Raw genomic sequence first — 23,067 nt, 5'->3', positions numbered from 1 at the left:
AATTAGACACTTATTATCCAATCGTTTATAATACTGCAGCACTGCTCCTTGTTCGATCTGCTCATCCAATATATCTGTACCCTTCAATTTTGACAATAAGATTTTTCTATCGCAATTGACTGACGTTAACCCAACGTTGAATTAACGTTGTTGTTTAAACGTTGATTTTAACGACGTAAATTCAACGTTGAAACAACGTTGGGAAGTCAACGTTGAATACCATGACGTTAGATCAACGTTGAATTTAGGTCGATCAACGTCACGACCATATTTCAACCAAATTTCAACGTTGTCACAACGTTGAGTGCCCACTGGGATTGCAATCGATTTGATATAGAGAGAGTATATTTATTTTTCAAGCTAACCATTCATTTTCTCTACATCTTTGTGTAGTTAGGGTTGCTTCTTATTGATTTGGCATGATCTATATCCATTAACATTTCAAATGAGCCCTTCCTCCGTACAGGCGTGTTTACAGATATCCATGAAGATTTAAGTCACGGAGGAGTGGTGTCATCTTTGTCGTCTTCACAACGATTTGTAGAAAATATGCCATACTTCAAGCTGCTGTCGAATTATTTAACCACTGAAATTGGTTCCATAAAGTCAGGCTCCACAGATTCTGTACCCGATTTGTTTGAGACAGAATGGTTATCGTGTCAGTTATGAATATCCGCTGCATCATCGTCAATGATATCATCACACATCATTACATGTGCCTGAATCTGTATAAACAGTTTACTAATAAACTTTTTTGTTTGTTATTTGTCTTAAAATTGACACGAGATGACAGCGTAAAGTACTCCTCCGTGACTTCATGGATACCTGTAAACAATTTCCATGTGCTTTATCATTAAATGGTCACATGAACGCTTGACGGGAAGCTAAGAAAAACCGAACTTGAAATGCGTAATTGACCCAGACTTTAAATCATTTCCGGAAAGGACCCAAAGTTCCGGATCGCGTCAATAGAAGTATTAAAAAAAATTTCTTCAAATTTAAAGCAATAAAATTTTCACAGTCGGGAGGATTTTCAAGGGTCGGTCGGTAAACTGCAAACAAACAATATTTTAATTTAAGCCTAAGTGTAAAATGAGAATTTAAAATTCGTTTCTTCAAAATTGTTTATAAAAATATGCAACCGCATCTGGTTCCCTTCATAGTGCAATTTGCTTTAACAGTATTGAAATAAGAAACCAGCTATCGGAATATTCGAAAACGAAGTTATTGCTACAAAACAGCCGTTGAAAAACACTTTTAATGATAATGTATGGATAGAGGAGCTGAAATGATAAGAGTCCTACATGTATAGTAAAGAGTAATTTTTCATACAAAAGTTGTGAGGATATCGTCTCGGTATTTAAGAATATGTTTCTGGATAGTAGACAAATGTCACTTCTGAAATGGCAATGATGCCTCTAAGTAGGAAGGTGATAGTTTTTTGTCTACAATGTATTATCTGTTTGATGAAAGTCCAACCAGTCAAGAGGATTATGCCAAATAACCTTTTCTAATACTTTGTTTATTAAAATATTTCAAAATTTGTATATATTCTTTCATACTGTAAAAAGAGGCAGAACATATACCAAAGGGGACATTCAAATGAGTGTGTAGGTCATAATCTTTCATAGAATCTTTGATAACAAGTAGGTCTACATCATTGTTAGCAAACTTAACTCAGTATTGTCATTCATAAATATGTTGGTATTTCTCATTGTGTTTCAGTGCAATTGTGTCATTATTGGATGTTAAAAAGGTTGTTTATTTAGTTGCATGGAAAGGACACAAAAGCATGTTTATAGCATTAGGGATGACTTTTTGGTCTATAGTTTTGGGGTATGGAAATTTCATAAAACATCCTGGAAAAGTCATGGAAAAGTCATGGAAAAATGGAACTAAAAAGGTGTATGAACCCTGGTAATTGATTAAATTACAATTACTTTGTCATTTGTACGATTAAATTAAATTAATGATTACATCATTTCTGAAAGTATCTGATTAAATTAATGATTACATTGGCAAAGTAATCATGATTACATCTGATTACAATGAATTTGAAAAAAAACAACATTTGAATGATGTGAATGAATAAACGTTTAATATATCTATAGCATTAAGAATTAATTTTATTTGATATGTTATAAAATAATAACTTCAAACTTCATCTATCATGTCTATTTAATAAACCACAAAAAAACACAACATATATACATGAACATTGTGTCACTGGTTATGGCCCATTACAATTTATCATCATTGATTCCTGAACAATTTTAACTTCAATTGAAAAATCAGGATAGAGGTTTATAAAGAGTTTGGTGTTTGTCTTCTGACCTCTTCCAGACTATATGTATTTCAAGGTGTAGGTTCTTATTTAAAGTTAAATTTTGGATAAAAATAAAGTTACAAGTTTAAAACTATGTAAAATTTAATAGAAATGTTTTATCAAATTGTAAACAAAATATAAGTCATGTAAGTACTAAAAGAATCATTGCATTTTACATGACCAGTCCAAAAACATACCAAAATTTGTTTATTTTATTTACTTTTAATTTATTTTGTACTAATTAGATAAATTTTGTCATATATATTGCCCTACAGCTATACACAATTGGTAATTACAATTAAAACAATCCTTAATTAGTGTCCTACCTGTCAATTCAAAGTTGACAAAAATCACAATATTAACAAAAGATTATAATTCAAGGATTAAATTAAATTATAACTTAATTATAACAGCTATTATAATTACCAAATATATATATATATTCATATTTAAATTGTGAATATAAGGTACAATATATCTTTTACTTAGGCTAATGATGACTTTTCAATACTGTAACAGCTTATTTTTTACAACAGCTTCAAGTATACAAATCAACTAACATTCTTCAAGTAAAGAAAACTATTTTAACATGTTAAATATTTATCAAATATGAATAACAAAAAGTTTCATTTATTGACCATAAACACAGTTTTAAATTATTTTTCATTGTAATCAGAAAGTAATCTAAAAGTAATCAGGATTACAGGGTATTTTGAAATGTAATTGATTAAATTAAATTACATGTAATCAGATATTTGGCTGATTAATGATTACAATGATTACTTGAACAATTGTAATCAATTACAGCTAATTAACGATTACAATTACAATTACCCCAACTCTGGACAGTAACTTATCTCTGTATGACTTTAATACTACCATGGGAACATTTCATTTCAAGTTTTCTTTTTAAAAGTCTCTTGATATATTCTTTTTAGGCCATTTGCCTGAAAAATTTAAATCAAGTTTTGTAAACAACATGACATCACATTATGGCCTGGTTCCTTATTACTTTTTTTTCCCAGAAGTATGGCATCAACAGGAAGACAAACAAGGTCAAGGAAGAGAAAAGGTAAGAATACTAAGAAAAAAAGAATTATTTTACTTTGATTTGAAACATATATTGATTTATACAGTCATAACTCAAACACAACCAAGTCGTTAGACTCACAGGATGAGGTCAAATAGATTAAGTGCGAGCTTTACCTTTTAAACAAAAGCAGACAAACCTCAAACATATTAATTATCAAAAAGTGGGTCCTTTCAAAGACCATGCAAACCAATTTATAAGCCAAACCTCCAGATGATAATGCAATTTTTTTCCTTACAAATACAGTACTTGCAACCTTAGGCGTTACTATTTCAGCGATCAATCAGCGGTCATCGATCAGTCACCGATCAGTCAAGTTCGCGTCAAACTCACGTCAACAATCCGTCAGACTTATAGTAAAAGTAATTGACTGATCGGACGGATAGTACCGATCGACCTTGATGACGGATTGAACTTTAATACGTCACATGATGAACTAATACAAATTACGGAATCTTAGTTTCGTTTAATTTAATTAAAATGGCGACTCGTGAAAATCGAACGTTCAATGATACATTTTGTTTATTAATTATGAATTGAAATGAAAAGAAATGTACAGATAAAACCTAAATTAAAATATCATCATTAAATAATGGTTTTTTTCGTTTTATTTAGGTTATATATTTTCAAACCCGGCGAGTGTCTACATCGCGAAATTGATTTTATTATTTTCCAAACATATTCGGGAAAAACAAAATGAAAGGATCAGTTATTGAAAAATGTAGTCTATTTTTTTTCAATATTTTTAAATTTTTGTATCCTTATCATCATAAAATTCTTTAATAAAATCATAATCATGGATTTTCTATATACTCGTCACAATCGAAGCCTTTAAAATAACAAATTACAAAAATAACTACTCCTAAACAATAAAAAGTACAAAAATCCAATGGTGGTAGACATTAATATATTCCTTAAAAAGAAAGAAATAATTTTAAGCAGATTTATTCTTGAATAATTCACATTTTCTAAAAAAAAAAACATATGAAAATCATTTATAACAACTGATTGCAATTGAAATTACAATATTTTCCAATATGAGAAGAAATATTTGCATTTTTGGCAACGCGTACAAAAAAATAATATCTTTTTCCTTAAAGTAAACATAATTTATGAAGAACAACCAATCCACAAAAAGTAATGAAATCATATGGCGGTTAATAATTTATATCATAATAAAGCAATAACTGCATTCTTATTCCACAAAAATAATAGTTTAAGCATTTTAAGTCTCATTATATCTCAATTCTAATTAGAATACTTGTCTCATGATGGTAAAAATAACTGATTTCAAATAAAATAGTCTCATTTTCAATAAAAAGAAGAATAATTTTGGTTATTTTAAACGATGCGAATAAAATTTTAGTATGATTTCTCTGACATTCTTTTAATTTTATGAAAAAAACTATTCTAAACTATAAAAAGTACAAAAATTTAATGGCGGTCAATAATTTTGCAGTAAAATGAAGAAATATTTGCATTTTAGGCAACGCGTACAAAAATTTAGTATCTTTTTCCTTAAAGTAAGCATATTTTATGAAGAACAGCCAATCTTGATGTACAAAAAGTACTCAAATCATATGACGGTTAATAATTTGTATCAAAATAAATCAATAGCTGCATTCTTATTCCACAAAAATAAAAGTTTAAGTATTTTAATTCTCATTATATCTCAATTCTGATTAGAATACTTGTCTCATGATGGTAAAAATAACTGATTTCAAATAAAATAGTATCATTTTTTATAAAAAGAAGAATAATTTTGGTTATTTTATACAATGCGAACAAAATTTTAGTATGATTTTTCTGATATTCTTTTAATTTTATGGAAAAAAAACTATTCTAAACTATAAAAAGTACAAAAATTTAATAGCGGTCAATAATTTTCAGTAAAATGAAGAAATATTTGCATTTTAGGCAACGCGTACAAAAATTTAGTATCTTTTTCCTTTAAGTAAGCATATTTTATGAAGAACAGCCAATCTTGATGTACAAAAAGTACTCAAATCATATGACGGTTAATAATTTGTATCAAAATAAATCAATAGCTGCATTCTTATTCCACAAAAATAAAAGTTTAAGTATTTTAATTCTCATTATATCTCAATTCTGATTAGAATACTTGTCTCATGATGGTATAAATAACTGATTTCAAATAAAATAGTATCATTTTTGATAAAAAGAAGAATAATTTTGGTTATTTTATACAATGCGAACAAAATTTTAGTATGATTTTTCTGATATTCTTTTAATTTTATGGAAAAAAAACTATTCTAAACTATATATCTTTTAATTTTATGGAAAAAAAACTATTCTAAACTATAAAAAGTACAAAAATTTAATAGCGGTCAATAATTTTCAGTAAAATGAAGAAATATTTGCATTTTAGGCAACGCGTACAAAAATTTAGTATCTTTTTCCTTTAAGTAAGCATATTTTATGAAGAACAGCTAATCTTGATGTACAAAAAGTACTCAAATCATATGACGGTTAATAATTTGTATCAAAATAAATCAATAACTGCATTCTTATTCCACAAAAATAAAAGTTTAAGTATTTTGATTCTCATTATATCTCAATTCTGATTAGAAGACTTGTCTCAAGATGGTAAAAATAACTGATTTCAAATAAAATAGTATCATTTTTTATAAAAAGAAGAATAATTTTGGTTATTTTATACAATGCAAACAAAATTTTAGTATGATTTTTCTGATATTCTTTTATTTTTATGGAAAAAAAACTATTCTAAACTATAAAAAGTACAAAAATTTAATAGCGGTCAATAATTTTCAGTAAAATGAAGAAATATTTGCATTTTAGGCAACGCGTACAAAAATTTAGTATCTTTTTCTTTTAAGTAAGCATATTTTATGAAGAACAGCCAATCTTGATGTACAAAAAGTACTCAAATCATATGACGGTTAATAATTTGTATCAAAATAAATCAATAACTGCATTCTTATTCCACAAAAATAAAAGTTTAAGTATTTTGATTCTCATTATATCTCAATTCTGATTAGAAGACTTGTCTCATGATGGTAAAAATAACTGATTTCAAATAAAATAGTATCATTTTTGATAAAAAGAAGAATAATTTTGGTTATTTTATACAATGCGAACAAAATTTTAGTATGATTTTCTGATATTCTTTTAATTTTATGGAAAAAAAACTATTCTAAACTATAAAAAGTACAAAAATTTAATAGCGGTCAATAATTTTCAGTAAAATGAAGAAATATTTGCATTTTAGGCAACGCATACAAAAATTTAGTATCTTTTTCCTTTAAGTAAGCATATTTTATGAAGAACAGCCAATCTTGATGTACAAAAAGTACTCAAATCATATGACAGTTAATAATTTGTATCAAAATAAATCAATAGCTGCATTCTTATTCCACAAAAATAAAAGTTTAAGTATTTTAATTCTCATTATATCTCAATTCTGATTAGAATACTTGTCTCATGATGGTAAAAATAACTGATTTCAAATAAAATAGTATCATTTTTGATAAAAAGAAGAATAATTTTGGTTATTTTATACAATGCGAACAAAATTTTAGTATGATTTTTCTGATATTCCTTTAATTTTATGGAAAAAAAAATATTCTAAACTATAAAAAGTACAAAAATTTAATAGCGGTCAATAATTTACAGTAAAATGAAGAAATATTTGCATTTTAGGCAACGCATACAAAAATTTAGTATCTTTTTCCTTTAAGTAAGCATATTTTATGAAGAACAGCCAATCTTGATGTACAAAAGGTACTCAAATCATATGATGTTTAATAATTTGTATCAAAATAAATCAATAACTGCATTCTTATTCCACAAAAATAAAAGTTTAAGTATTTTGATTCTCATTATATCTCAATTCTGATTAGAAGACTTGTCTCAAGATGGTAAAAATAACTGATTTCAAATAAAATAGTATCATTTTTTATAAAAAGAAGAATAATTTTGGTTATTTTATACAATGCAAACAAAATTTTAGTATGATTTTTCTGATATTCTTTTATTTTTATGGAAAAAAAACTATTCTAAACTATAAAAAGTACAAAAATTTAATAGCGGTCAATAATTTTCAGTAAAATGAAGAAATATTTGCATTTTAGGCAACGCGTACAAAAATTTAGTATCTTTTTCTTTTAAGTAAGCATATTTTATGAAGAACAGCCAATCTTGATGTACAAAAAGTACTCAAATCATATGATGGTTAATAATTTGTATCAAAATAAATCAATAACTGCATTCTTATTCCACAAAAATAAAAGTTTAAGTATTTTGATTCTCATTATATCTCAATTCTGATTAGAAGACTTGTCTCATGATGGTAAAAATAACTGATTTCAAATAAAATAGTATCATTTTTGATAAAAAGAAGAATAATTTTGGTTATTTTATACAATGCGAACAAAATTTTAGTATGATTTTCTGATATTCTTTTAATTTTATGGAAAAAAAACTATTCTAAACTATAAAAAGTACAAAAATTTAATAGCGGTCAATAATTTTCAGTAAAATGAAGAAATATTTGCATTTTAGGCAACGCATACAAAAATTTAGTATCTTTTTCCTTTAAGTAAGCATATTTTATGAAGAACAGCCAATCTTGATGTACAAAAAGTACTCAAATCATATGACAGTTAATAATTTGTATCAAAATAAATCAATAGCTGCATTCTTATTCCACAAAAATAAAAGTTTAAGTATTTTAATTCTCATTATATCTCAATTCTGATTAGAATACTTGTCTCATGATGGTAAAAATAACTGATTTCAAATAAAATAGTATCATTTTTGATAAAAAGAAGAATAATTTTGGTTATTTTATACAATGCGAACAAAATTTTAGTATGATTTTTCTGATATTCCTTTAATTTTATGGAAAAAAAAATATTCTAAACTATAAAAAGTACAAAAATTTAATAGCGGTCAATAATTTACAGTAAAATGAAGAAATATTTGCATTTTAGGCAACGCATACAAAAATTTAGTATCTTTTTCCTTTAAGTAAGCATATTTTATGAAGAACAGCCAATCTTGATGTACAAAAGGTACTCAAATCATATGATGTTTAATAATTTGTATCAAAATAAATCAATAGCTGCATTCTTATTCCACAAAAATAAAAGTTTAAGTATTTTAATTCTCATTATATCTCAATTCTGATTAGAAGACTTGTCTCATGATGGTAAAAATAACTGATTTCAAATAAAATAGTATCATTTTTAATAAAAAGAAGAATAATTTTGGTTATTTTATACAATGCGAACAAAATTTTAGTATGATTTTTCTGATATTCTTTTAATTTTATGAAAAAAAAACTATTCTAAACTATAAAAAGTACAAAAATTTAATGGCGGTCAATAATTTTCAGTAAAATGAAGAAATATTTGCATTTTAGGCAACGCATACAAAAATTTAGTATATTTTTCCTTACAGTAAGCATATTTTATGAAGAACAGCCAATCTTGATGTACAATAAGTACTCACATCATATGACGGTTAATAATTTGTATCAAAATAAATCAATAACTGCATTCTTATTCCACAAAAATAAAAGTTTAAACAATTTTGGTAATTCTAAACAATGCGAAAAAATTTTTAATATTATTTCTTTGACATTCTTTTAATTTCACGAAAAAACAACCTATTCGAAACTATAAAAAGTTCAAAAATCCAATGGCGGTCAATAATAACCATTTTCGTTGGAATAAGTTTATGTTAACAGAGTCATATAATACAATTATGTATTATATGTCTCTGATGTTAACAATATTTAATACAAAACTATTAATCAACACAAACAATTTAATGCTCTAAGCATATTATTCTGTTATACTATTTTCACTTTTTATTGCAACCAATTTTAATTCAAATTAACGTGTAAATTAAGGTGTCTTCGTAGAGGTCCGCGTTCATCGTTTGTAAACACTGTCGAGTTCGGTTTACATAAGAATTTAAAATATATACGTATCCGTCCGATCCGTGCATAAATTTAATTTACTGATCGATCGGTGACAGTTGTCAGGGTAACTCCCACATAGGTTATTTGACTTATCTGACGGATCCTATGGGTCACCGATCACCGATCACTCATCGATCAGTCAAACATCCGTCACCGATCATTCACGGATCAGTCAAGTTCACGTCAAACAGTAACGCCTAAGGTTGCAAGTACTGTACCAATATTGGTGAAAACAATTAGAAGGATTCAACACTACACCAGATCTAATCCACAATGATATGGTTATATATGAGCCTTATTAATAAAACTAATAAATAATCTTCTTTTTTTATATATTAATAGAAATATGTAGAATTGTAGCAAAAGCTTGAAAAGATGTTTTTCTATTTGTAAATGTGTAGCCAGTAATAGTGCTAGTGATACATCTGAAGAAATCACAGATAAGTACATCAAAGACATCCTGAAGAATAAACAGATTTTAGAAAATATTTGTGGACAGTCAAGCTGTACCGATGATTCCAGTAAAGGTTCACAGTATGAAAAACTTGCAAAGCAGGTTGGTAGAAAAATGCATTTGATCAAGTAGCATGATAAGGCCAAATAAAAATATATGTGTGGTTCCAGTAACCCGACCGACCCTAGAACTTTTATTTTCATTTCTGAAAAATAAATTTTCAAACGATCAAATTTTGAGGATTGGGAATTATAATAATTAAATTCATAGATTTCTGTCATCTGAATTTCCATCACAAGTATCTGTTATGGCTAAAATGCAACAATTCATAACAGAATGCAACCAAATTAGCTAAAAAGGTATCATGATTGTTTATTTTACAACCAAACACATGTAAAAATGGCGGACTTCCCGTTGGGGCGTGTATAATACCGGAAACAATTTTGGTAAACACACAGATTTTTTTCCGGATTTTGACATTAGAAAAAAAAAAAAAAAAAAAATTTGCCACCTACCGACCCTATTTTTTAAAAGTATGTAATTGGAACCACACATATATTTTTGATTGGCCTAAGATATATACTACTTGCCAAAAACATCAAAATGCAAGTGAAAAAAACATTTTTTTATTACTAAATTCTTTTTAAAAGTAGCAATGCCACTTATGTAGAAATATTCACCTGACTATAAACATGTCTAAGAAAAATGTATAAGATATTCATGATATTGGTATTGATGTAGTTTATTATGCTTCTTACATACACATTGTCTAAGTCAATAAAAACATCTTTGATGATCAAACACACACATAAAAAGACAAATTTTAATTGAAAATGATTAATCAAGTCTTATGTGATATCAAACATTTGCACACCATATAATTGACCTTATCAGTCTTCACAATAAACTGTTAAATCTACAGGCCTGGAGCTCAATTTTTGAAATTTGTTAGATTCTGTTGGCCTGTAGATATGATTTTTACAGGCCCAAGAGCAATTTTACAAGCCTTTGCTGCCTGGGCTGCCACTCAGCGTGAAGACTGCCATATAATTTATATACCTAATTACATCAAATGCATGTATGTATGTTTCATTATATTATGTTAATTTGAATGGCTAACAGCATCTTTCTAAAATTGACCTTCGTTTCAATTTACTTTTAAAATTAAATGAAATATTCATGATGACACAAGCTTCCACAATAAAGTGCAAAGTTAAATGAAATGAAAACTTGATAGAAATAAAATTCATGATCCTAGAATAAAAATGTAATTATAAGCATTGAATGCTTCTTTAAGTAATTTTATAAGGTTGTAAAAGCGTTGAGCACACTTAGGAATTCTGTGCTTCATACAAAATGTATTTTGGTCAATGCTTTTACACCCAAATAAATTTACAAAAAAAAGCATTCAATTCTCAATTGAAACCTGACAGATACAATCATACACCACCATTGTCATATACACATTTTACTTTTTATTTCTATATATATTTTGAGTGAAATAACCATTTGCATCCCCTGTTGTGTTTAATTTGACAGTATTTAATTTTCCTCATTGGCTTTGAAACTGTAATTGCAACTGCCAAACCCTTAGATGACAGTTATTACTTTTCAAATACTGTACATTTCAATATTCATTAAATATTATGTAAAAACTTGTATCATTGATGACCTTTAAGAGCCATTATAAAGCTTTTTAAAAGCTGATACATTTTCTTTGACCAAACAGATAGAGGATTACACTTGGGTTCAGTGTGATAATGTAGACTGTCAGAAATGGAGACAGATTGCTAACAGTGTAGCTCAGGAGTTAAGTGACGAGAGCCAGTGGTATTGTTACATGAACAGTGACATACCCTACAATAGCTGTAGTAAACCAGAGCAGGACTACACAGCATATGATAAACTTGCTAAGAAACTAGGCTTTAAGTATGTCATGTCACACCTTACTGAAGGAGTCCTTGTTTGGGCTAAAATGCATGGTTATTGCAGGTAAGAATATTATATGTTAGGGTTACAAGTTATATATAAATTTCAGTTTTACATTGTTAGTTACATATATAATTTGAGTTGATATTAAATTCTAGTCACAATACATCTGTTATTTGACTATGCTGACACACGCTTGACAACGTATGTGTCTTTTGTTAAGATTTTAGAGGCAGTCCTTTAGAACATAAAAAACCTTCATGAAATAAGCTAAAGATTCAAATTGTAACTGCTGCATGTATTATCAGGGTTAGCTTAGAATTTATATGGGAATCTAACAGGCATTTTCAAAAATAGTTTATATAACTAATAATATTGTTCAATATTTAACATTGCTCTCTCTCCTTTTAGAATTTCCATTAAAATTCACTCTAATGTGTAGTATGTTTTCTTCTAGACATAAATGTGTTTATTCCAATGGAAATGGAACCCTTGTGGGAAATCATTCATGGAATTCACGGAAATAGTTCTTCCAGAAGTGTTAACTTAAAGTCAGTTTTTTCTATCAATCTTTCTTTAATATTTAAGGCTTCAGAGGGTTATGATTTTAGACATCTGTGTTGCCATGACATCATTATGATATAAATCATAATTTTTTTAACATTTATTTGAGAAAGCAGTTAGAATTAAAAATTTTGTCTACATGTTAAAATATCTTTCAGACTTTGACAATGAACTCAATTCAAATTAACATGTTAAAGATCGATTGTTGGTTGCTTAATGTCCAGGGGCAAATATTTCATGCATGTTGATAATCTAAAGAAAATATACATGTATGTAGAAACCTATTTTGTTATCAATGTGAATTTTCTCAGAAAATATTATTTTATTTTATTCTTAACATTTCAGAGGCAACACCACAGCATATAACTAGGCTATTTCCTATAACAGTCCAGTCTATCTAGCATAAATTTTACCCTAACCTTGAAGTAATTGCAACAGAAGCTTTTCAAGTTTTAATCTTTAGCATTATATCCCAACCATAAACAGAAAAAAGTTCAACAATTTTAACTTGAGGAAAAAATCATGATTTTAAAATTTCTATGGAGATTTGCATTAAAATGGGAGATAACTCTGCAAAAATGGCAGACATATCAATAAAAATTGATACAAAATTATAATTCTACCACTTCTATTCAACAGAATGTATTGATTCTTGATATTTTTGCCATCTTTAGAATATAAAAAACAACTCTAAAAGTGCTTTCATATTTTTATAAAGCTACAATCTAGATTTCATAATTCATTAGTTGACCATTTATTCAATTTTTCAGCATGTCAAGGTAAAGAATATCAATTCAATAAAACTGATTAAGCGTATATTCTTTTTTTTGTGGTTTAAAGTGTCTTTAAACAAGGCAGATGCTGAACAAATATAATTTATAGATATAACCAACACTAAATATTCACATTATTTTTTCAAAATGGTCACAAAGCTATAAATTTGCAATTTCTTTAATGAATAAACAGCTGTGCCATGAGCGCATGATACGCCCGACATCTTGTGTGAAAGTTTTATGCAATAAATATAAATAGTTTCTGAGAAAGTTTAAAGCAATAACCATATATTGTAATTTGTTTTTGAGACAAGGCGGGACATGTGAAACCCCCCACCCTATTTTTTTTTTTTTTTTAAACTAAATATCATTAAAATAAAATTTTGAATCAAAACCAAAAAGTATACAGATCTTTAGATGAATATAACAAAGAAGTGTGTAAAGTTTTAAGCAATAATCATTATTATTTTTGAGATACAGCGTGACATGTAAAAAAAACCTCCCCTGTTATACAAAATACTCAAGAACTCAAAAATAAAATTTTGAATCATCATGCACCAAAAAGTATACAGATCTTTAGATTAATTTAACAAAGAAGTGTGTAAAGTTTTAAGCAATAATCATAAATCATTTTTGAGATAGGGAGCGACATGTAAAAAACCCTCTTCTGTTTTACAAAATACTCAATAACTCAAAAAAAAAAATTGAATCATCACTAAAAAGTATACAGATCTTTAGATTAATATAACAAAGACTTGTGTAAAGTTTTAAGCAATAATCATAAATTGTTTTTGAGATACGGCACAACATGTAAAAAAAACCCTCCCCCTTTTTTACAAAATACTCAATAACTCAAAAATAAAATTTTGAATCATCACCTAAAAGTATACAGATCTTTAGATTAATATAAGAAAGACAGGTGTAAAGTTTTAAGCAATAATCATAAATGGTTTTTGAGATATGGTGCGACATGTAAAAACCCCCTCCCCCTTTTTTACAAAATACTCAATAACTCAAAAATGAAATTTTGAATCATCACCAAAAAGTATACAGATATGAAGATTAATATAACTAAGAAGTGTTTAAAGTTTTAAGCCATAATCAAGAATCGTTTTTGAGATACGGTGCGACATGTGAAAAAAACACACCCCTGTTTTAGTTACAAAGTGCCGTAACTCAAAAAGTTTTAATCTTATTTTCACCAAAAAGTATAGAGATCATTTGACCACCAAAAGAAACAACTATATTAAGTTTCATGAAATTTGGATAAGTCATTCTCAAGTTACGGTGCGACATGTTTACGCCGGACATACAGACGGACGGACACCGGACATTTGTGTACCATAATATGTCCTGTCAAAATTTTGACGGGCATATGAAAATGTGGAAAAAAAATAAAAATACCAATTTTACTTTGGTTTGTACATTCATGAGCAGAGATTATATAATATAGTCAAATACAAACTGATAACCCCATCAAATTATCATACTTTACATGAATTTTAAGAAAATCAACCAAAAATTAACAAAAAAAAGACCCTCATTTTTGCGGAGTTATCTCCCTTTCCGATGTAAATTTCCATAAGTAATTAAAAATGTTGATTTTGAGTTTTCCTCAGTTAGATTTAATGGAACTTTTTCTGTGTATATTTGGGGCTTAATGCTATAGATTACAACAAAAACATTTTCTGTTGCAATAAGTATATGAGGTTTGACTGAGACTATAAATTATGTAAAGTTATTATGGTTGCACGTTTATAAAAATAATTATTATATGACTATAAATTTTCTGTTTTCTCATTGGCTAAAAGCATAGGAAATCCTCTTTGATAAAACATTATATTCACCGCGTCAAAAATCACGAGAGGTTAATATAAGATTTGGAACAGCGTCCGTGTACCTAAATATAGAAACGGGGAATTCTTGTTAGCTATTTAAGGGATGTATAAATAAAATGGTTTTTAATTGGACGACCGAATAAATATCAACCAATCAGCGCTCTCGACATAAAATCGTTTCGATCTAACAGACGACAGTTACATGTTTCCGGCAACAAAGTATAAAATATGTCTGACACTATATCTGACACTTTGCGTAAGCCACCAACTAAAAAGCTCTGTGTTAGGGAAGATTTTGGTGACTTTGAACTAAAACCATTATCAAATTCACAATTTCAAGATTTGTTGAATGACCTGGATATTGATATTGCTCCAAAAGTAGATGAGAAAAACAATATTTCCACTACAGACCATTACAACAAAGAAAACATTAACTCATCTTGTGTTCAAAACCTACAGAGTGTTAATATTGACAATGAAAGTATCTGCAATCGAACTGTCAATTACATAGACCAACGATTTCCAATGCCAGTGTTGAACAATTGTTCAAATGTAACAATCAATTTCAATTTAAAGTGAAATTTTAAGTGAAAATTTACTATATACATGTACATGTATCTAGTTTTTTATTCTGTTGTATTCAATATTGTTCATGTTTTGTTCTTTAAAAATTGAAATGATACAATATTCTTCTAGTTTTAATTATGCAGAATTAAATATGCCTAAAAATCAAACCCAAGCATAAAATAAAAACAGTCTAGGCAAAATACCATCTAACCAAGGATATATTTCACAATCTAAAAATATGAAAATGACACTGAGAACTAAAGAGTCATATAATAAAGCAATTGTTGACTTTTGATATCAGTTGATACAATGATTTATCAACCCCAGATGTGATATTCACCTCGGCCGTTGGCCTTGGTGAATATCACATCTCTGGGGTTGATAAATCATTGTATCAACCTCATCAAAAGTCAATAATTGTATAATATTATCATTCAACAAGCCATTTGATCACCTTTTTTTCAATGACATTTCGTATCTGGTCCCTTAAATTGCATTCACAAATTCTACAAATAGCTTGAATATTATACATCTCATTCCAAATCATAATGCAATTCAAGGGGAGGTAATTTAATCTTCCTTATATTTCTTATAAAAATTACAATCAAAAAAAGAAAATATTGAAGTAATATTTATAAGATCCTCACTTGTAATATTTTGGACTAAGCGATATGTATCTATTTTTATCCCTGCCTATAGTAGTAGAATCATTATGTTTTCTTTTATCCAGTTAAGGTGAAGCTGTGGTCACATAAATATGAAACTTTGTACCTTTAAATATAGACCAAATTATGGTTTTGACCCAGATTTTATAGTTCACTGATTAGGTTAAAGTTTGGTTTACCATGACACATCAACTGAAAATTAAGACAGTACACATGTTTATTATGATGTGAACTTATAAATATTTTTGCCTAATTTTTTTGACAATATTTTCTCAGTTCCCTAAACCCTAAACAGCATGTATACATCCTGATGGTCGGAGTATTGAGAACAACTTTTTCTTAAAAACAAAAGTAGTAACATGTCAAACTAACATCACAACCCATGTTCTTATACCAGAAAATTAATCGAAACTAAATAAACATTACAATTTAAAAAAGTTCTATTAAAAGTTTAAGGGAATGTATTATAACACCATGATTCTTACCTATTTAAGCAAGGGTATTTTCCTACTCTACCATTTACACAAAGGGACTTTTTTATCCATCTTGACATTTTATTCATCATTGTAGATCTAGTTTATGTACCCATAACTTCTGTTATTTTATTATAACTCAAGACATGAAAGTTCCCTAAAACAATTAGTGGCAATAATACTAGTTCACTGACTCATATAAGATTGGGTCAGTTGGTAGTTGCCCAACAAAGGAAGTTCAAGTTTCAAATTTTTGGCCTTGAAGTGACAAGTTGATATTATTTATTTTAATCACAGACAATTTCCTGCAAGTTGTTTTGAAAGACTGGTAATGTAAGTATCAGTTATGGGAACAACATAATATTAGTGGAACAGACATTTAGGAACAAATTAAGGTGAACTTTTTATTTTTTCTCCTATCTTGGCATGTCTATACTATATAACTTGGTGTTTTGTAACCTCTATAGTATGCTTTATAATTCTCATCTAACATACTATATAACTTGGTGTTTTGTAACCTCTATAGTATGCTTTATAATTCTCATCTAACATAATATATAACTTGGTGTTTTGTAACCTCTATAGTATGCTTTATAATTCTCATCTAACATAATATATAACTTGGTGTTTTGTAACCTCTATAGTATGCTTTATAATTCTCATCTAACATAATATATAACTTAGTGTTTTGTAACCTCTATAGTATGCTTTATAACTCTCATCTAACATAATATATGTCACAATTGTTTATTCTCTTTACTGAAACATGCATGTTTACCCTGTATGCTTTATCAATCCTACTCATATTTACTTAACACTTTCCCAACAGTCTGAAAAAACAGGTCAAAGACACATTTTTGTTGTTACCATTTCTTTTTTGCCATGCTTTGAGACTTACAGCTGAATCAGCCATATGGTTTTAAATATTGTTTAAAGTATGTAGGTTATGTATTAATTTTAGGTCAGCACTGGAACCAGGTTTTTTAAATTTACAATTCTCAGAATGAACTTACAAGAATACTTAAATTTAGTATAATTATAATCCCAGATTTTCTGTACACAAACTTCAGATGTATAATTGTATGTTTAGTACAAATCTCATACAAGATAATTTTATAATATAACTTCATATATCTGATGTTAGCTCATACTATTTGTTCCTGGATATATTCAATGATCATCAGTCATCTCTAGCTTAGTAATTTGTTCAAAGAACCAAGCAACAATTATTTGATCATCTTATGATATTACACTTCCATTAAGTAATGGCTAAGACATTTTGTTTAGGTGGCCAGGTATTGTAACCAAGGATCCCATCACAGAGTATTGTATGGATGTGGATTTTGAAGGCAATCCTACCCACTATCACATTGAGTACCTTGGTAAAAACCATAGTCATGCCTGGATAGCAGCTGCTCATATCACATTGTATGGTCACAAGGAGGAGAAAAGTTATGAGGTATGATTAAAAAGTCTTTAGGCAGTTGAAATCACTTGCTTAACAATAAAGCATAATTTAGTTCTTTTTTTACAGTGCTCATAACAGCATGCAGACGAGGTAGTTTTTCAGAACTGGGCCTCTTTGATTCAATAATATGAGTTAAAATGAAAATATTGCAGTGATAGAAGCAATTTCTGTAAGATATGGGGTATAATAAGTGTTAATCATTTTAAAATTCAACATTGATGTGAGTAAAAGTGTCCAGAGTTCTATAAACTGGCATGAAGGCTGCTGCTGCTGCTAGCTTAAGGATAAAAAAGAAAGCGATTTATAAAATAATTTTATTAAACCTTAAATTTTAATGAAAAAAGGGTGTTTTGAAGATATATTATAGGATTAAACACATTTTTTCTAGAGGTTATTGATGTGTAAACCAGGGCTATTAACTCACAAACTGAATAAAAGTCCAAAGTAAGAGAAAGAGTCCCGGTTTACACACCAATAACCTCTAGAAAAAATGTGTTTACTCCTTATAATTCTTAAGCCAAATATTCCTGATTTTTTATTAACAATTTTTTGTGTAAAGGCTACTTAAGGCATCCCATCACAAGCACAACTGACCGGTCGTAACTAGGGAGTTGGCCGCCATATTGACTTTCTAAAACCCATAAATGTTCTGTAAATGCAACGGAAATTAAAATAAAATAGCACCTACCGCAAAAACTTCATTTTAATGAGATATTATTCGAATTTGAAGTGTACACGTTACGAAATAATCTGTCCCTGTAAAGTTTTTATTCGTATGATGTCGTGTTTTGCCATGACGTAAATTCGCCAAATCATTCTTGAATTTTCGCGGAATTTTATTTAAATTTATTTTTATACATTTTTCGAAGCTTTAGTGCATTAATTTTATGTCTTTTTTGTTATATATGCATTTGAATAGAAACAACTGTAATGCATTTGATTTTTAATCTGAATTGACTGAAAATCCAAGTATCCCTGCAACAATGTGTATTGCACATGAACAGATTACGAAAGTAGTTTCGGTCACATGGTTTATCGAAGTTTAAACTAAGAGAAAAAATCTTATTGACCAATCCAATTCAAGTATTTACAGATATGCAAATCATATAAGAATTTTATACCTTTAACATGATATTTTGAGTAAAAAGTTACTGGCAATTATTAATTTTTTTTATATATCTTTTAAGAAGACAAAGATTAAAAAAAAGAAAAGAGGAAGGAAAAAGAAAATCTTGACAAGTCAAAGCAGTGGGTTGTATAAAAAGAAATACAAACAAACACTGGTTGATGATGCTATACAAGAGGCTGAAAGTATGATGGATCAAGGTGTTGAGGATCGACTGAAACATATCACATTTATACCAAAAAAGTCATTAGGTTTGTATAGTTATGTATAGGATGGACTGAAACAAATCAAATTCATACCAAAAAAGTCATTAGGTTTGTATAGTTATGTATAGGATGGACTGAAACAAATCAAATTCATACCAAAAAAGTCATTAGGTTTGTATAGTTATGTATAGGATGGACTGAAACAAATCAAATTCATACCAAAAAAGTCATTAGTTTTGTATAGTTATGTATAGGATGGACTGAAACAAATCAAATTCATACCAAAAAAGTCATTAGGCCAAAAAAAAATATATGTCTGTTTCCTGCTGCCAAGGCAAAAAAATCAGGGTCGGTAGGTCGGGATTTTTTTTTTTTTTTTTTTTTTTTTTTTTTTTTATTATTTTTGCACTCCCTGTCAGATTTACAGATGGTTAAATGTCATGTTTGGTTAGGGTCCTGTACTCTAAAATCATTTAATCTCTTTAAAGAAGCTTTAATTGAATAATCCTCCCAGTGCCGACATTTTTTAAACCTTAATTGTAGCACATTTGTGCTGGGAGCAGCCATTTTGATTGTTTGGGTATAGTAAAATACGGATCTGGATCGGACCGAAAACGAATTTTTTTTCCGGAATTGAATAAAAAGATCTAGGGTCGGGGGCTTTGAGTCAGGGTCGGTCGGGAAACAGGAAACAGACATATATTTTTTTTTGGCCTTAGGTTTGTATAGTTATGTATAGGATGGACTGAAACAAATCAAATTCATACCAAAAAAGTCATTAGGTTTGTATAGTTATGTATAGGATGGACTGAAACAAATCAAATTCATACCAAAAAGGTCATTAGTTTTGTATAGTTATGTATAGGATGGACTGAAACAAATTAAATTCATACCAAAAAAGTCATTAGGTTTGTATAGTTATGTATAGGATGGACTGAAACAAATCAAATTCATACCAAAAAAGTCATTAGGTTTGTATAGTTATGTATAGGATGGACTGAAACAAATCAAATTCATACCAAAAAAGTCATAAGGTTTGTATAGTTATGTATAGGATGGACTAAAACAAATCAAATTCATACCAAAAAAGTCATTAGGTTTGTATAGTTATGTATAGGATGGACTGAAACAAATCAAATTCATACCAAAAAGGTCATTAGGTTTGTATAGTTATGTATAGGATGGACTGAAACAAATCAAATTCATACCAAAAAAACATGCTGTATCGGTATTTTTACATTATAATTATCATTTATTTCTAGTTTAATCTGTCTAAATATGTTAAATTGTTTACCCATGTCACTTATCTGTTTTTTTATGCCCCACCTACAATAGTATATTTTTTCTGGTATGTGTGTCCCTCTGTTCGTTCGTCTGTTCGTTCGTCTGTCTGTCCAGCTTGAGGTTAAAGTTTTTGGTCAAAGTAGTTTTTGATGAAGCTGGAGTCCAATCAACTTGAAACTTAGTACACATGTTCCTTGTGATATGATCTTTCTTATTTTACAGCCAAATTAGACTTTTGACCCCAATTTCACGGTCCACTGAACATAGAAAATGAAAGTGCGAGTTTCAGGTTAAAGTTTTTGGTCAAGGTAGTTTTTGATGAAGTTGATGTCCAATCAACTTGAAACTTAGTACACATGTTCCCTATGGTATGATCTTTCTAAGTTGAATGTCAAATTAGATTTTTTACCCAATTTTACAGTCCATTGAACATGGAAAAGGATAGTGCCAGTGGGGCATTCGTGTACTTTGGACACATTCTTGTCTTTTATGTCCATGTTAATCGATTGTACAATTACAGAAACAGCAAATATTTGCTTTATCTTTTAGATAGCATTGATCCAAAAGTCCTTTAAGAATAGAAATATTTTCAAATATTTTACCATGAGACCCATTTCTTTACTATGTTTGCTTTCATTTGACACACTTTCTAGCATACCTGTCAACCTGTATTGAAGAATGAAATCTCAGGTCATAACGCGTACAAACTTTTTGAGCTGAATTTCAGTATTATGGGGACATTTTTCTTTATAATTTAATAAAAGTTTCCAAAATATGTTCAATTGGTTTTAAAGTAAATTAAAATTTTATTAATTATTATTTCATTGTTTGATGAATTAGTGTTTCACTACCTTGTGTCCTTTTCTTATTCCTGTAATGTATTTTAGCCTCAAATATCAACTCTTACGTACACTCAGTATTTTATGTTAATGACCTGCTATTTAAACTTTACACATTAAATTATTTACTTTCAAATTGAAATTAGAGCACATTAAAATGAAGTGAAACAGTTAAAGGAAGTATAGATGAAAAAAAATGATTTTCAACTTTTTTTTATAATTGTATAAAGGTATGAATTTAATGAAAAATTATATTTTAATATGTATTTGGATTCTATTTGTTGTAGATTTAATCTTTTTTACCCCAAAAAAATGTAAATATAAGGATCAATTTTGAAAGGTGACAAAAAAGGGGAAGTAACTCAAGTTGAAAAATGTTTGTAAAACAACAGTGGAATTTATTTATGACCAAAAGCTAAGGGGTGTCTTCCCGATTGTCCCACTTTTTGAAATTACAGGTAAAAAAGTAATAAAATTTTGTGGGACAATTGGGAATTGTTTTGATAGTGATTATTTTGTTTTTATAGTGTATAGCAGTTAATTACATGTTACTAATCCATGTAACTTATAAAATATTGAGAGAAAAAAATAAACAAATAATAATATTTACATATTTTAGTCTTCGATGCATAATTTAAAAAAATAGTTATTATTGGCTTTGAGTATTCTCAGATCTGTACTTAGTGTCTTTGTTGTATTAGTAGCTTCACCCGCCACATTAATTATGTATGTGCCTGTCCCAAGTCAGGTGTCTGTAATTCAGTGGTTGTCGTTTGTTTATATGTTACATATTTGTGTTTCGTTTATTTTTTTTTATACAAATGAGGCCGTTAGTTTTCTCGTTTGAATTGTTTAACATTGTCATATCGGGGCCTTTTATGGCTGACTATGCGGTATGGGCTTTGCTCATTGTTGAAGGCCGTGAGGTGACCTATAGTTGTTAATGTCTGTGTCGTTTTGGTCTCTTGTGGATAGTTGTCTCATTGGCAATCATATCACATCTTCTTTTTTATATAACGTCCACTCTGTATTTTGGTTACATGCATTACTGTGTGTACCCATCTGAAGAGATATGCTTTTTTCAACTGAGTTTTATAGTTAATTCTTATTTTGTACTGTTTTAACACTGTTGCGGTTTATTGGGAGGGTCGGGCCTTCAAATAAGTTTTAACTCCGCTGCAATTTGTATTTGCTTGTCCTAAGTCAGGTGCCTGTAATTTGGTAGTTGTAGTTTGTTGCTGTGTAACATATTTGTTTTTCGTTCATTATTTAATACATAATTTAGGTCGTTAGTTTTTCTCGTTTGAATAGTTTTACATTTTTCATATCAGTGCCTTAAGCTTACAATGCAGTATGGGGTCTGCTCATTATTGACGGCTATATGGTGACCTATAATTGGTAATTTCTGTGTTATTCGCATAGGAATTAACATATACATTGACTGTTAGATATACTGTTCCCAGATAAAGAGTAGAATGTAAATGAGTGTATACCTTT

The 23,067-nt window shown here is 28.6% G+C and overlaps 1 protein-coding gene across 5 annotated transcripts in view; it reads left to right on the top strand.

Annotated features, from left to right (window-relative positions):
* LOC143064740 (uncharacterized) overlaps positions 1-23,067 on the top strand; it is a 48,913-nt gene that overhangs the window by 8,510 nt on the left and 17,336 nt on the right. The window contains exons 2-7 of one of the 5 annotated variants that reach the window (XM_076237804.1): positions 3,352-3,398; positions 9,786-9,940; positions 11,568-11,830; positions 16,945-16,980; positions 17,935-18,106; positions 19,306-19,492. In XM_076237804.1, the coding sequence (XP_076093919.1) occupies positions 3,356-3,398; positions 9,786-9,940; positions 11,568-11,830; positions 16,945-16,980; positions 17,935-18,106; positions 19,306-19,492 (856 nt within the window). In that variant the 5' untranslated portion in view covers positions 3,352-3,355. Of the gene's footprint in view, positions 1-3,351; positions 3,399-9,785; positions 9,941-11,567; positions 11,831-16,944; positions 17,043-17,934; positions 18,107-19,302; positions 19,493-23,067 lie in introns of those variants that run through there. The other 4 variants (XM_076237802.1, XM_076237803.1, XM_076237806.1 and 1 more) reach the window with 4 other exon arrangements.

Source organism: Mytilus galloprovincialis, chromosome 2 (genome assembly GCF_965363235.1).
Source record: "Mytilus galloprovincialis chromosome 2, xbMytGall1.hap1.1, whole genome shotgun sequence".
In the NCBI taxonomy this organism is placed as follows: Eukaryota; Metazoa; Mollusca; class Bivalvia; order Mytilida; family Mytilidae; genus Mytilus; species Mytilus galloprovincialis.
This window is presented reverse-complemented; position numbering and strand designations above follow the sequence as displayed.